We start from the raw sequence: 13,304 nt of genomic DNA on the forward strand, positions 1-13,304 counted from the left end.
TCCCCAGATAGAAGGTACCTATAATAGGCAAATTCAGAGAGACAGAAGGAAGAATAGAGGTTACTGAAGGGTGGGGAGAGGGAGTCATTCTTTAATGGGCACAAAGTTTCTGTTTGGGATGATGGAAACATTCTAGAAATGGATAGGGGTGATGGTTGCACATGTAAATGTACTTAATGCCACTGAATTGTACACTTAAAATGGTCAAAAGGGCAAATTTTATGTTATGTATATTTTACCGCAATAAAATTTTTTAAAAAAAGCACAGAGAAGGGAAGGATCTCTGGGTGGGATGAGAGAGGGAATCCCAGGGAGCTGCATAGAGGCCTGGGGCTACAGTAGAGGCTTGAAAGATACTTGAGTTGAGCTATGCACAGAAGAGCTGGCAAGACATTTCTGCTGGGAGGACTCATGGACAGCAGACAGTTATCAGGGGTCAGCTGGGAAGGACGAGGCAATGGGAGGAGGGACAGCATAATATCAAGGCTATGACCCCAAGGTAACAGGGTCTCTACTGGGAAGAGGAGTGAGATGAGGGAGAAAAGGGCACACCGTGGACATGGAGAGTGTAGAAAAGGAAAGGGTCGACCATAATGTAAAGTTTCCATCTCGAGAGACCAACCCAGTGGTGGTGTTAAAGCAGTTTGGGAGTAGGGGGCCCAAGAATTTTGAAAGCTTTGCTGGGGACATTCTATGTTCAAGGTGATGATGGATCTTCCAAGTTCTATTTCAAGGTGATGGTGGGACTTCAAAGCAGGGAGATTCTGTAGGCGGTTGTTATTTAGGATGGGGTCAAGAATGAGCAGTTGGGACCAGGGATGTTGATTCATGAGTCATTTGCCAGGAGGAGTGTGGAGTCAAGAGGTGCTTGGCTTTTTTCTTTAGGGCACGGTTCATTCAGCCAGTCCTGCCTGATCCCACAACTCACTGAATCTATTCAGTTCATGGAACATCACCCATCTTCTCCAGGGGGCTTTTGTCTTCTACTTTTTTATGAATACTGAGACAGTGACGGTAGTGACATTAAGTGACTGAGAGTCACATTGGACCCACCGTCTGTTGTAGCTGAGTGGTTACCCTTAACAAGACAAGACGGCATTGGGATAATGCCTCAGCTGTCCCGGTGGGCAGGTTACAGAGCCGTCCCACACTCAGGAGGAAGTGCCTACTCTCACACAGTTCCGAGGAGGGCAAACTCACACAGCCTCTGTGGCAACCAATTTGGCAATGTGTGCAGAGAGCCTCATGATAATTCATGCCGAGAGTTGGTAGCGCCATTTCAAGGGACACATCCTATTGAAATAATCTAAGAATTGAATAACGGGAAACATACCATCCCAGCATTACCTAACATCACAAAAAATTAGAAATAACAAATATCTAACAGTAAAGGATGATCAAATATACTGTTATATCCACTCAAGGGCACTATTAAGAATTGTGGGGACTTCCCTGGTGGCGCAGTGGTTAAGAATCTGCCTGCCAATGCAGGGGACATGGGCTCGTTCCCTGGTCTGGGAAGATCCCACATGCCGCGGAGCAACTAAGCCCATGTGCCCCAACTACTGAGCCTGTGCTCTAGAGCCAGCGAGCCACAACTACTGAGCCCACGCACCACAACTACTGAAGCCCATGCACCCTAGAGCCCGCACGCTGCAACTACTGAGCCCATGTGCCACAACTACTGAGCCCACGCGCCACAACTCCTGAGCCCATGTGTCACAACTACTGAAGCCCGCGCAGCCTAGAGCCCGTGTGCTGCAACTACTGAGCCCATGCGCCACAGCTACTGAGCCCACGTGCTGCAACTACTGAAGCCCGCATGCCTAGAGCCTGTGTTCCGCAACAAGGGAAGCCTGCGCACTGCAGCGAAGAGCAGCCCCCACTCGCCGCAACTAGAGAAAGCGTGTGCACAGCAACAAAGACCCAACGCAGCCAAAAATTAATTAATTAATTAATTAATTTTAAAAAAAAAGAATCGTGTTGACTTGGGAAGGAGACAAGGCTAAACACCTTTCCGTCCTTCCCCAAGCTGTTATATTGGTAAGTGTTTATATTTCAGGTGTGGCTGACAAGATTATATGGCCTGTGGATGAATATACTATTGGCTGCGGTCAAAGAAGAAAATCTTGGGAATTCCCTGGTGGTCCAGTGGTTAGGACCCCGCACTTCCACTGCAGGGGGCACAGGTTCGATCCCTGGTCAGGGAACGCAGATCCCACAAGCTGTGCAGCCAAAAAAAAAAAAAAGAAAGAAAGAAAAAAATCTTAAACTTAGCTCTTTTGGGGGTAGAAAGTACCCTTTTAGTGGCATTTGATAAAGAACTTGACAATATAAAAATGTGACTTGGTTCTTGAAGTCACATGCATTGGTCTCTGCATAAACTGGTTAAAAAAAAGATACCAACTATTTAAAAAGGATTAAAATCTTCTAGTATCCTAGGGGGAAAATGGCTAGAAAACTTTTGTAAAGGCATAGTGGCAATCTGAAAACACATGGGGTCCTTGGCAGAAACTCATTTTAATACATTTTTTTTTTCATGGCTGTGAAGTTCACAAAAAGTGTTCAACTAAAAGTGTCAAGGGGAAATTATGTTGCCAGAGAAAATTTATAATATTGGGAAATAATCGTGATTTCACGTTATAAGAAAGATTTCTAAAAACTATATATGCAGCATACCGCCACACTTGTGATATATATGACACATAAACAAACAGGAAAAAAGACTGGAAGGGTGAAATTACATCAAAATTAAAAGTTACAAAAATAAAAATTCTGTACGGAAGTACAAAATGTTAGCCATGGAGTAATGATTATTTCCAGAGAGCAGGACTGTAGGAGATTTTTGTTCATCTCTTTTCTTCTCCGTACGGCCCAGATTTCTACCAGACACGTGCTACTTTCATAGTTAGAAAAGAAATAAGTATTTTAAATGACATCTCCAAGGCGAGTGGCATCCCAAGAAACCCTGGGTTATGGTTTACAGCCTTCCACTTTGAAAATCTCTGATGAAAGCACTGCCAGCCAGGGGGGCTGGCCTGGACGATTCCTCTCCTCCCCCTTCTAGATACCACCGTTGGCGTGTTCCATCTACGCTCCCCGCTGGGCCAGTACAAGCTGACCTTTGACAAAGCCAGAGAGGCCTGTACCAAGGAAGCTGCAACCATGGCAACCTACAACCAGCTCTCCTACGCCCAGAAGGTGGGGCCCAGTTGGCGGGCACTGTGCAGGCAGGGTCTTCAGGGGAGGAGATGCAGCTTCCTCTTGACACAGGGGAGACTCAGGCTGTTGCCTTCCTGGAGCGGGGAGTTCAGGGAGCTCCTGGAGCAATAACGATTCGTCAGGTCCACTGGGAGTCTACCGTGTGTCAGGCACAGTGTGGGGTGCTTCCCTGACATTACTGTCCATTCGTACAACATCCCTGGAGGTAGGTATTCCTAATGTCTTTTTGCAGATAGGGCAACTGAGGCTCTGAAAGGTAATGTGCCCAATGTCACCCAGCCAAGAAGTGGCAGATCCAGCGTTCCATGTACCCCTGACTCCAAAAGTCTGCTCTCGATCATGACATTCAACCACCAAGGCATAGGCACAGACTGGGAGTGTGTACCTCATAGATGGAAACCAGAAAGAGATCAGTTAACCACAAGCCTAGGACCTCCCTGAACCCACAAAGCAGCTGAGTTTTCTGGAATAGCCGGGGCTCTCTGTGTCTGGAGGGGCTGTGAAGGGAGTACATGGGAAGTGCCCCAGCTCCCAGCCACAGCCAGGGAGGAAATGGAGCTCTGGTCAGGGCTCCTCTCTTGGCCTCTAAAACCAGAAGCCCATTTGGAAAGGTCAGCGACTTTGAGTGACCTGCTAGCGATTGCTCACTGGGAGTCCATCAGGATGATGTTACTGCCCTCCAACCTCCATCACTACCAAATCTTCAGACCTGACGTTTCTTTACCAAGGAGCAAAGCCTTCGATGCCAGGACCCAGCATCTTGGAGGGTCAGAATTTCTTGTTTCTCCTGCTTGCTGGTTGTATGGCCTTGATCAAGCCGTTGAAACCTCTGTCCCACCTGGCATGTTTGTATAAGGACTAAAGGTAATATGGCACAGTGACTGGCACACAGTAGGCACTCAGTTTTTAAGATTAAGAGCTCTGGGGTAGACTGCATGGGTGTGAATCTCAGCTCCGCTACTTGCTGGCTGTATGACTTTGAGCAAGTTGCTTAACCCTTTTGGCCTCTATTTTCTCAATTATATGATAGAGATTTTTTTTTAAGTTTCTATCTCAAAGGGTTGATATAAGTGTTAAAGGTGTTGACGCATGAAAAGCCCTTGCAACAGGACCTGGCCCAGAATAAGCTCTCAATAAGTGTTACAGTGATGGGGATGGTGAGGATGGTGAGGACGATGACGGATGATCAGTTAGAGTTCTATCAACCCGTAAGCAGAAGAATTTGCACCCAGGGAAAAATAGCTGATTGCAAATCCTTTCTCGAGAGCAGAGGGAAGAAAAATGAGTGTGAAGGACCCGGGCACCTACAGGAAAGAGAAGGCACCACTTTCATCCATCCAGTGGCTCCATCAACAAAAATTTAATGAACACCTACTATGTTCCAGGCACAGGGGTACAACAGGCAAAATGAGCCATAATTCCTAACTCCATGGAGTTTTCAGTCTGATGGGGGAGTCAGACATTACCCAAAGAACCCCACAACAAATATGAAATCACAGCTGACCCATGGCCACGTCTGTGTCCCTACAGGCCAAGTACCACCTCTGTTCAGCAGGCTGGCTGGACAGTGGGCGAGTAGCCTACCCCACATCCTACTCCTCCCAGAACTGTGGCTCTGGTATCGTTGGGATAGTGGACTACGGAACAAGAAACAACAAGAGTGAAATGTGGGATGTCTTCTGCTACCGGATGAAAGGTAACGGCCCATACCCCCACTTTAGATTCCAGGCCATGCAGCTGCTGAGCAATCCTCAGCCTGGCCAGCTGACCTCCCAGGGTGAGATGGGGCAGTCCAGGCCCCTGCCTCACTGGGGCAGGACCCCGTGTGCTCCTGCCTTCCAGATGTGAACTGCACCTGCAAGGTAGGCTACGTGGGAGATGGCTTCTCGTGCAGTGGAAATCTGTTGCAGGTCCTGATGTCCTTTCCCTCGCTCACAAACTTCCTGACGGTATGTGCCATGTCTGTTTGCTTTCGCCTCGGGGTGGAGGGGTTGCCTCAAAGCAGGTATTAGAGAGGTGAGTCCTTCAAAGAAGACAGAGGCTCACAGTCATAGTTAAGAGCATGGACACTGACAAAAAAAAAAAAAAAAAATAGGACTTCCTGGCGGTCCAGTGGTTAAGACCCCACGCTTCCAATGCAGGGGCCACGGGTTCGATCCCTAGTCAGGGAACTAAGATCCCACATGCCGTGCGGCGCAGCCAAAAAAAGAAATCTTAAAAGAGCATCGACACTGAGCCTCACTGCCTGAGTTTGAAGCTTAGGTTTGCCACTTACTTGGTGCATCACCTTAAATGAGTTACTTTCCCTTCTGAGCCTCAGTTTGCTCATCTGTAAAATGGAGATGATGATAGCACCAATCTCATAGGGGCGCTGTGATAAATAGATGACTTAATATTTGTAAAGTGCTTAGCCCTGTGGCCAGCAGATGCAAAATGCTATACTGGTATTAGCTGGTATTCTTATCTCTGTTTGCAACTACAGCAGCTTCAGAGTCGGCCCTGGAGGAGTAAGATGCTCTTTTGTCTTTGTGGACGGGGGTGGGGCACCATTAGCTAAGCCTGCCTGGTGGTCACCCAGTGAGCCAAATTCTCAACATGGGGTCAACTTGCATTTTGGACTGCACTTTTTTTTTTTTTTCTTTTCGGCTACACCATGCGGCTTGCGGGAATCTTAACTTCCCCAACCAGGGATCGAACCCACACCCTCGGCAGTGAAAGCGCAGAGTCCTAACCACTGGACCAGCAGGGAATTCCTGCACTGCACTTAAAGTCACTTTAATATTCTACAAGTCACGTCCAATGAAGAGAAAGCCCCTGTTAGAGAAGGAATTGGTGTTGACTGATGAAAGATCTGAGATAATAATTTTAATAACAATAGCTAAAATTTCTTGAGCACTTCCTTCGCATGGGGCATTGTACTGAGCCCTTTCAGGGCACTTTTCACTTGGTTCATAGAACATAAGCTCCATAAGGGAAAGGATTTTCTCTGCCTTGTGGCTGGCATATAGTAGGTGCTCAATAAATACTTCCTAGAAGGAATAAATCCTTATGCAACCTTATGAAGTCACTTCTGCTATTATTCCCATTTTGCAGATAAAGAAACTGAGGCTTAGCAAGGTCAAGGACACAGCCAAGGAGAGGAGACTGAGCATAAGTATAGGGCTTGTAGGAGCAGGGCAGAAGCTAGACCAAGGACCCCACAATGGCGAGCCTTTTTCCACAGACCAAAGGTATCCACCTAACTCGTCTAAAAAATCAGGGTTACTGTAAATACTCTAAAGGTAAACACCCAAACCAATATTTGTGCTGCATGGGAGCTTGGCTTGTGACAGCATCTCAGAGAAAAGACAGTGTAGAGCAAAACCCACTGGCTATGTGCCCTTCAGCAAATTATCTTCTCTGGGTGTCAGTAGTGCTCTCTGCACAATGACAAAGCTGAACTGGGTAGTGTGATTTCTTAAAATTTGTTCAGTGAGTGTGTATTGAGTACTTACAAAGTGCTTCAGACATATCAGTGAACAAAATAGACAAACAATAAACAGAATAAATAAGTAAATAGTATTGAAAGCTAGAAGATGATCTAGGCTATGCGGGGGGTGGGGAGGGGAAGGGGAACCACAGGGTTCCCATTTTGCATAGAGTGATGAGGAAAGGCCTTAGTGAGAAGGTGACATGTGAGTAAAGTGTGAACAGAAGAGAGGAAGTTAACCATGCAGATTTGGAGGAAGAATATTCCAGGCAGAAGGAACAACCAGGTAAAGGAGGAAAGGCAGGAGAGTGCTGGGCAAGCTTGAGGAACGTCAGGGAGGCCAGTGTGGCTGGAACAGAGTGAGGAGAGGACAGCTGGGCACGGGGTCAGAGGAGCAAGTGTCCAGATGGTTTGGGCCTCAGGGGCAATTGTAAGGACTTTGGCTTTTCCTCTGGGTGAAGTGGGGGCCCTTGCAGGGTTTTGACAAAAGGAGACTCAAGATTTCACTTAACGTTTCAAAGACTACACGGGCTGTCGTGTTGAGAATGGCCTGTGAGCGGGCTATGACTTGGGACCATAGGATTTATTGAGGAAAGGAAAAATCCTCCTAAAATTTTCTCAAGGGGCAGTCAGAAAGAAGAGCAGACAAGTGGCAGCCTGAGTTGGGACGACCATCAGGAATATTCCCAGAGGGGTGATGCCACCCTCTCCAGCCACCCCAGTCCCTGCACACCAGGCTGACCCATCTGACCACCTCCTTCGTCTCCCCAGGAAGTGCTGGCCTATTCCAACAGCTCAGCCAGAGGCCGGGCATTTCTGAAACACCTGACTGACCTGTCGATCCGAAGCACCCTCTTTGTGCCACAGAACAGTGGGTTGGGGGAAAATGAGGTGAGTTGGGTTCCTGATGTCTGTGCTTTAGACTAGTGCTTCTAGACAGTATCAGTTATCTATCACCACAACCGTGCAATGCTACAAACGATCCCAAAATGCAGTGGCTACACATTTATTTAGCTCAAACATCTGTAGATCAGCTGGCAGTTCTTCCCTGCTAGGCCAGGCATGCTCATGTGTCAAAGCTGGGCTGGCCGTCAGGTTATCTAGGCTGGCTTGTCTGGGGCTCTGCTCCACAGGGCTCTCATCCTCCAGCAGGCTAGCCCGGGCATGTGGCGAGAGCAAACCCAGTCCTGGCGGTACTTTCTAAGCCCCTATCTGGTCACATTTGCTAATATGCCACTGGCCCAACAGGTCATGTGGCCGAGCCCGAAGTCAGAGTGGGAGGCCCTCAGATTATGTGGTAAAGGGCAAGGATACGGGGAGGGGTGAAGAACCAGGGCCATGCATGCAACTGATCTACTACATCAACCTTTTTCATGTCATGGCACACAGAGGAAATGGCAATGTTTATTCAGCCCACCCACAGGCTCTGACAGCCCAAACCCCACTGAGGGCTGAGAGAACCTCTGCTCACTTGTTACCCACTCAAGACCCACTCCTCCCAGGACACCACTGGGAAGCTCTGCCTAGACCATAAAAATGACTTTCAAAGTGGAGGCAGAAAAGCCAAGGCTTTGCGAAGTGATTTTTTTCCCTGGGTCATCCTTGTCATTAAAAGGAGAAAATATTGCTTGGCCTTTAAAGACCATTCTTGTGTCTCTTCTTTCCTCTCAGACTCTGTCTGGGCGGGACATCGAGCACCATCTCGCCAATGTCAGCATCTTTTTTTACAATGACCTTGTCAACGGTACCATCCTGCACACTAGGCTGGGAAGCCAGCTGCTCATCACCTCCAGCCAGGACCAGCGCCAACTGGTATGAAAAGCCTTCTGGGCTTATAGGGAGAAGTGGAGATAATATATGCCAAGCTCCTAGCAGAGAGTAGGTGCTTAATAGACGGCAACTCTTATAATGTGAAAGTAAACTCCAAAGCTGCAGTTAGCGGTACTAGCTGCACACCGGCACACACCACACTGACTGTCAGGCAGCCCCTACCCTTTGGGAAACAAGCCATTGGTGACCGCCAGCCCCAGAAGCTGGTAATGAGGAACTATAAATGAAACCATTTTAAAGCAGTCTCTCTGCCTTTATTTCTGTCAGATTGCCAGCCTATCCTAGGTGTGAACATGGAGACTTCAAGTCAAATGACCTTAGTATGAAAACCAGTTCTGCCACTCACTAGCTCTAGGAACTTAGACAAGTTATCTAACTTCTCTGTGTCCCAATTTCCTCATCTGAAAAAGAGGGATGTTGGTGCTGTGTTAATGATGTTGATGATGATGGTGGTGGTGGTAGCGGTGATGATGACGATTATGATGGTGGTAATAGTGATATTTTGATAATGGTGATGGTGTTAATGATGTTGGTAATGATGATGATTATGATGGTAATAATGGTGATGTTGTTAATGATGGTGGTGTGTTGATGTTGATGATGATGGTGGTGGTGGTGATGATTATTTTGATGATGATGATGGATGATGGTGGGGATGATAGTGGTGGTAGTGATATTAGAAGTAGTGATAGTGGTGGTGGTAATGTGACCATGACAACCATGATGTTCAAATCATAGGCTTTTTTAAAAACATTTTTTTTTAATCGAAGTATAGTTGATTTACAATGTTGTGTTAGTTTTAGGAGTACAGCAAAATGATTCAGTTATATATATATTCAATTATATATATATTTTTTCAGATTCTTTTCCATATAGGTTATTACAAAATATTGACTATAGTTCCCTGTGCTATATAGTAGGTCCTTGTTAATTATCTATTTTATATATAGTAGACTATATCTGTTAATCCTATACTCCTAATATATCCCTCCTCCCTACCTTTCCCCTGTGTTAACCATAAGTTTGTTTTCTATGTCTGTGAGTCTGTTTCTGTTTTGTAAATAAATTCATTTGTATCATTTTTTTAGATTCCACATATAAGTGATACATATGATAAAATTTGTCTTTCTGCCTGACTGACTTAGTGTGATCATCTCTAGGTCCATCCATGTTGCTGCAAATGGCATTATTTCATTTTTTTATGGCCGAGTAATATTCTCTTGTTTATATGTACCACATCTTCTTTATCCATTCATCTGTCAATGGAAATTTAGGTTGCTTCCATGTCTTAGCTATTGTAAATAGAGCTGCTATGAACATTGGGGTGCGTGTATCTTTTCGAATTATGGTTTTCTCCAGATATATGCCCAGGAGTGGGATTGCTGGATCATATGGTAATTCTATTTTTTGGTTTTTTAAGGAACCTCCATACTGTTCTCCATAGTGGCTGTACCAATTTACATTCCCACCAGCACTGTAGGAGGGCTCCCTTTTCTCCACACCCTCTTCAGCATTTATTATTTGTGGACTTTTTGATGACGGCCATTCTGACTGGTGTGAGGTGATACCTCATTGCAGTTTTGTCAAATCATAGGCTTTTATGGAGATTCAGTGATTCAAGTCTTTCGACGTGTGATAGTAGTATCTGACATGTAGCAAGGGCTAAATGAATTATTTTTAATTTTTACCTAATAAATGATCTTTATTACTGAAGATCAGTAGTTTAGACCAGTGCTTCTCAAAATTTACTATGCATTTTAATCACCTACAGGTTTGTTAAAATGCATGTTGTAATTCAGTGGGTGGGTTGTGAGGCCTCAGGTTCTGCACTTCTAAGGCACTCTCAGGTGACTGCCCACACCACAAGCCAGTGGAGCACACTTTGATTAGCAAGGAATTAGATCACTTAAAATCCCTTTCTAACAGTGTGGTGTGATGTTCACAGCAGTGGATCTGGAATCCAGAGGCATGCGATTTGCCACCTACGACCTGGGTGATCTTGGACATACCATTTTCCTTCTGAACTCTCATCTGTTAAACAAGTGGGCTGGACAGAATGACCTCCTGGGGTCTTTGCAGCTCTTAGATCAGCTTGTTGGCACAAGAGCTACTAATGTGTTTTGGGCTGTCCAGAGGGTGAGCGCAAGTCCTATGCTACCTGTCAGTGAGGATTGGCCTGAAGCCCAGGCGCCAGGACCTCGGGGAAACTGGACAACTTTCCTCCATGAAAGGGCTGAGCAAGGGCTTACTCTCCACATGGAGAGTAAGAGTCAGGTGGTCAGAGATCTCCACCAGCCTCTTCTCATCTCCCCTAGGAGACCAGGTTCGTTGATGGAAGAGCCATTCTGCAGTGGGACATCTTTGCCTCCAATGGGATTATTCATGTCATTTCCAGGCCTTTAAAAGCACCTCCCACCCCAGTGGTGAGTATCCAGGGTTCCTGGTGAGGGGCCGGGGGGAACCCCAATGTCCACTCCCCAAGAAGCAAACTACTCCTGGAAGCCCTGTCCACGCCTCGTCCAGATACTGGAGGCGCCTCCCCCATCCACGGCAGCTGGCCTCAGGGATGCCGGGCCCTGTTGCATCCCACCCCCACTCCAGTGCGTTAGCAACGTAACACCTGTCACCATCAATACCTGTTGAATGAAAAGGGCAGGATGGGCCAGTGGAGAAACCACTGGAAAGGGCGTGAAAATCCTGAGCGTCTCCACTTCATAACCGTGTGACCTTAGACAAGCCCCAGAACGTCACTGAGCCCCATTTTTCTTATCTGCAAAATCGAGGTCATAATGCCTCCCTCCCTGGGTTCTTGGGAGGGCAAGTTAATATAAAATAATGAAGACAGTCCCTGGCACATAGTACATGCTATATAAGAGTTGGTCAGCTGGCTGTGGTTGGTTGGTGGTGGTGATGTTAGTATTCTAACTTTATTCTAAAAGTATGACGGAGGGGCGAGCACAGCTGGCTGCTGGGAAGTTCCACAGCATAGTGGTTACGCACCTAAGTTCCAAAGCCAGGCTGGCTTCCAAAGCCCACCTCTGCCACTCACAGGCTGTGTGATATTGGGCAAGTGCTTACCCGCTCTGTGTCTCCATTCCCCCATATGAAAGTGGAAACAATAAAAATTGTTCTTATCTCTTTGTGTTAGTATACATTTAAATGGATTATTTTGTGTAAGGGGGCTTAGAACAGACCCTGGAAATAGTAAGGGGGCTTAGAACAGACCCTGGAAATAGTAAGGGCTAGATACATGTTAACAATTTTATCATTATTTTTATCCCGACTGGTACCAAGATGCCTCAGGCCAGCCAGAATGGGGTAGGCTCCAGAAAGCACACCTCTTTGGGGAAGTCACCAGTTTTGAGTACCAACCGCTCCCCTTTCTGTGTGCAGACTTCAAGCCACGCTGGCTTGGGAACGGGGATGTTCTTTGCCATCGTCCTGGTCACTGGAGCCATCGCTTTGGCTGCATATTCTTACTTTCGATTAAACCAGAGAACAATCGGCTTTCAGCATTTTGAGGTAAGACGGAGAAAAATGGGAACGTGGGCATGGGGGTCCTCTCTGAAACCCAGCCCCTGGCTCTGGGCTGCTTCAGAGCTCGCCGGCAGCTGGGTGCCTGGCACACGCTTCCCGTCTCCTGGGTGGGGCCTCTGCCCCTAAGAGAGCAGCAGTGGCAGCTCCAAGGCCCTCTTCCTGGCCGAGACAGGATACGGAGGAGGGTGATGGGCTGCCAGTGGCCCTTCGTGCCAGGGGTCTGGCTTGGAGGCAAACTCACAAGGGGCCCAGGGGGCCACTCACCTTGGAGGATTCACAAGACAGGCACCCACCAGCATTGATCTGAGCTTCAAGGCTGACTCTGAGGGTGGGGACAGGGTAGGGACCTACACAGCCAGAGGCCTCACGCCACAGCCAGGGAAACACGTTGGCCCTCTTTGAACTGTTGAGCCCACATCCAGGTCAGCGGGTCTTGGCTGATTGTGGGGTGACCCTGGGGAGACACTGGGGACCAGGTTTACCAGCATCCCCCAAGCAGTAGGTCACCTCCTTCTGGCAGATAACCTGCGTATTTATCAGCACCATATACATGATTTATAAAACATCACATCTAGCAGAAGTGCACGTGCCGTATGATTCCTTTTACATTAAGTTCAAGGACAGGCAAAACCACGCCAGGTGACAGGAGTCAGAATAGCAGTTACCCTGGGTGGGACCGGATATTGGCGGGCAAGGGGCATGAGGGCACCTCCTGGGGGGGATGGAGATGCCCTGTATGCTGATTTGGGTGGTGGCCATACCTGGGGGGACGTATTAAGAAGTCATTGAACTGAACATTTAAGATTGGTGCACGATATTATATGTAAGTCAGATCTCAATAAGAGGAAAAGGAAAAAGCTCCCGGAGGCGGGCGTGGGGTGGCTTGCTTTACCCGCCAACTTCGATGAGACACTCCTGCCTCGGGGACTTGGTGGCGCTCAGCCCTGTGCTTGTCTTCCCGAGCAGTCGGAAGAGGATATCGACGTGGCAGCTCTCGGCAGACAGCAGCCCGAGAATATCTCGAACCCCATGTACGAGAACACAGCCTCAGCAACCCCAGAACCTTCCTACGACCCCTTCATGGTGAGTGTGTGTTTTTCTCTAGGAACAGGTTCAGCTGGGGTGCAGGGGAACGATGTCTTTCAGCAAATCTCAGTGGAAAGCTGTGCACCAAGAAATCTCACTACCAGAACGTGTCTCCCGGCAACAAGCCTAAAATCGAGTGTTGTGAGCTGGGTGAAGCCAT

At 47.4% G+C, this 13,304-nt stretch overlaps 1 protein-coding gene across 4 annotated transcripts in view; it reads left to right on the plus strand.

The window, feature by feature from the left end:
- The window catches only part of STAB2 (stabilin 2), a 151,751-nt gene that overhangs the window by 133,267 nt on the left and 5,180 nt on the right, over positions 1-13,304 (plus strand). For all 4 annotated transcript variants that reach the window (XM_036866125.1, XM_036866127.1, XM_036866126.1 and 1 more), the window contains 8 exons: positions 3,068-3,201; positions 4,753-4,918; positions 5,065-5,171; positions 7,463-7,582; positions 8,363-8,503; positions 10,837-10,944; positions 11,915-12,043; positions 13,025-13,141. In XM_036866125.1, coding sequence (XP_036722020.1) covers positions 3,068-3,201; positions 4,753-4,918; positions 5,065-5,171; positions 7,463-7,582; positions 8,363-8,503; positions 10,837-10,944; positions 11,915-12,043; positions 13,025-13,141 — 1,022 coding nt within the window. The remainder of the gene's footprint in view (positions 1-3,067; positions 3,202-4,752; positions 4,919-5,064; positions 5,172-7,462; positions 7,583-8,362; positions 8,504-10,836; positions 10,945-11,914; positions 12,044-13,024; positions 13,142-13,304) is intronic.

This window comes from Balaenoptera musculus, chromosome 10 (assembly GCF_009873245.2).
Source record: "Balaenoptera musculus isolate JJ_BM4_2016_0621 chromosome 10, mBalMus1.pri.v3, whole genome shotgun sequence".
In the NCBI taxonomy this organism is placed as follows: Eukaryota; Metazoa; Chordata; class Mammalia; order Artiodactyla; family Balaenopteridae; genus Balaenoptera; species Balaenoptera musculus.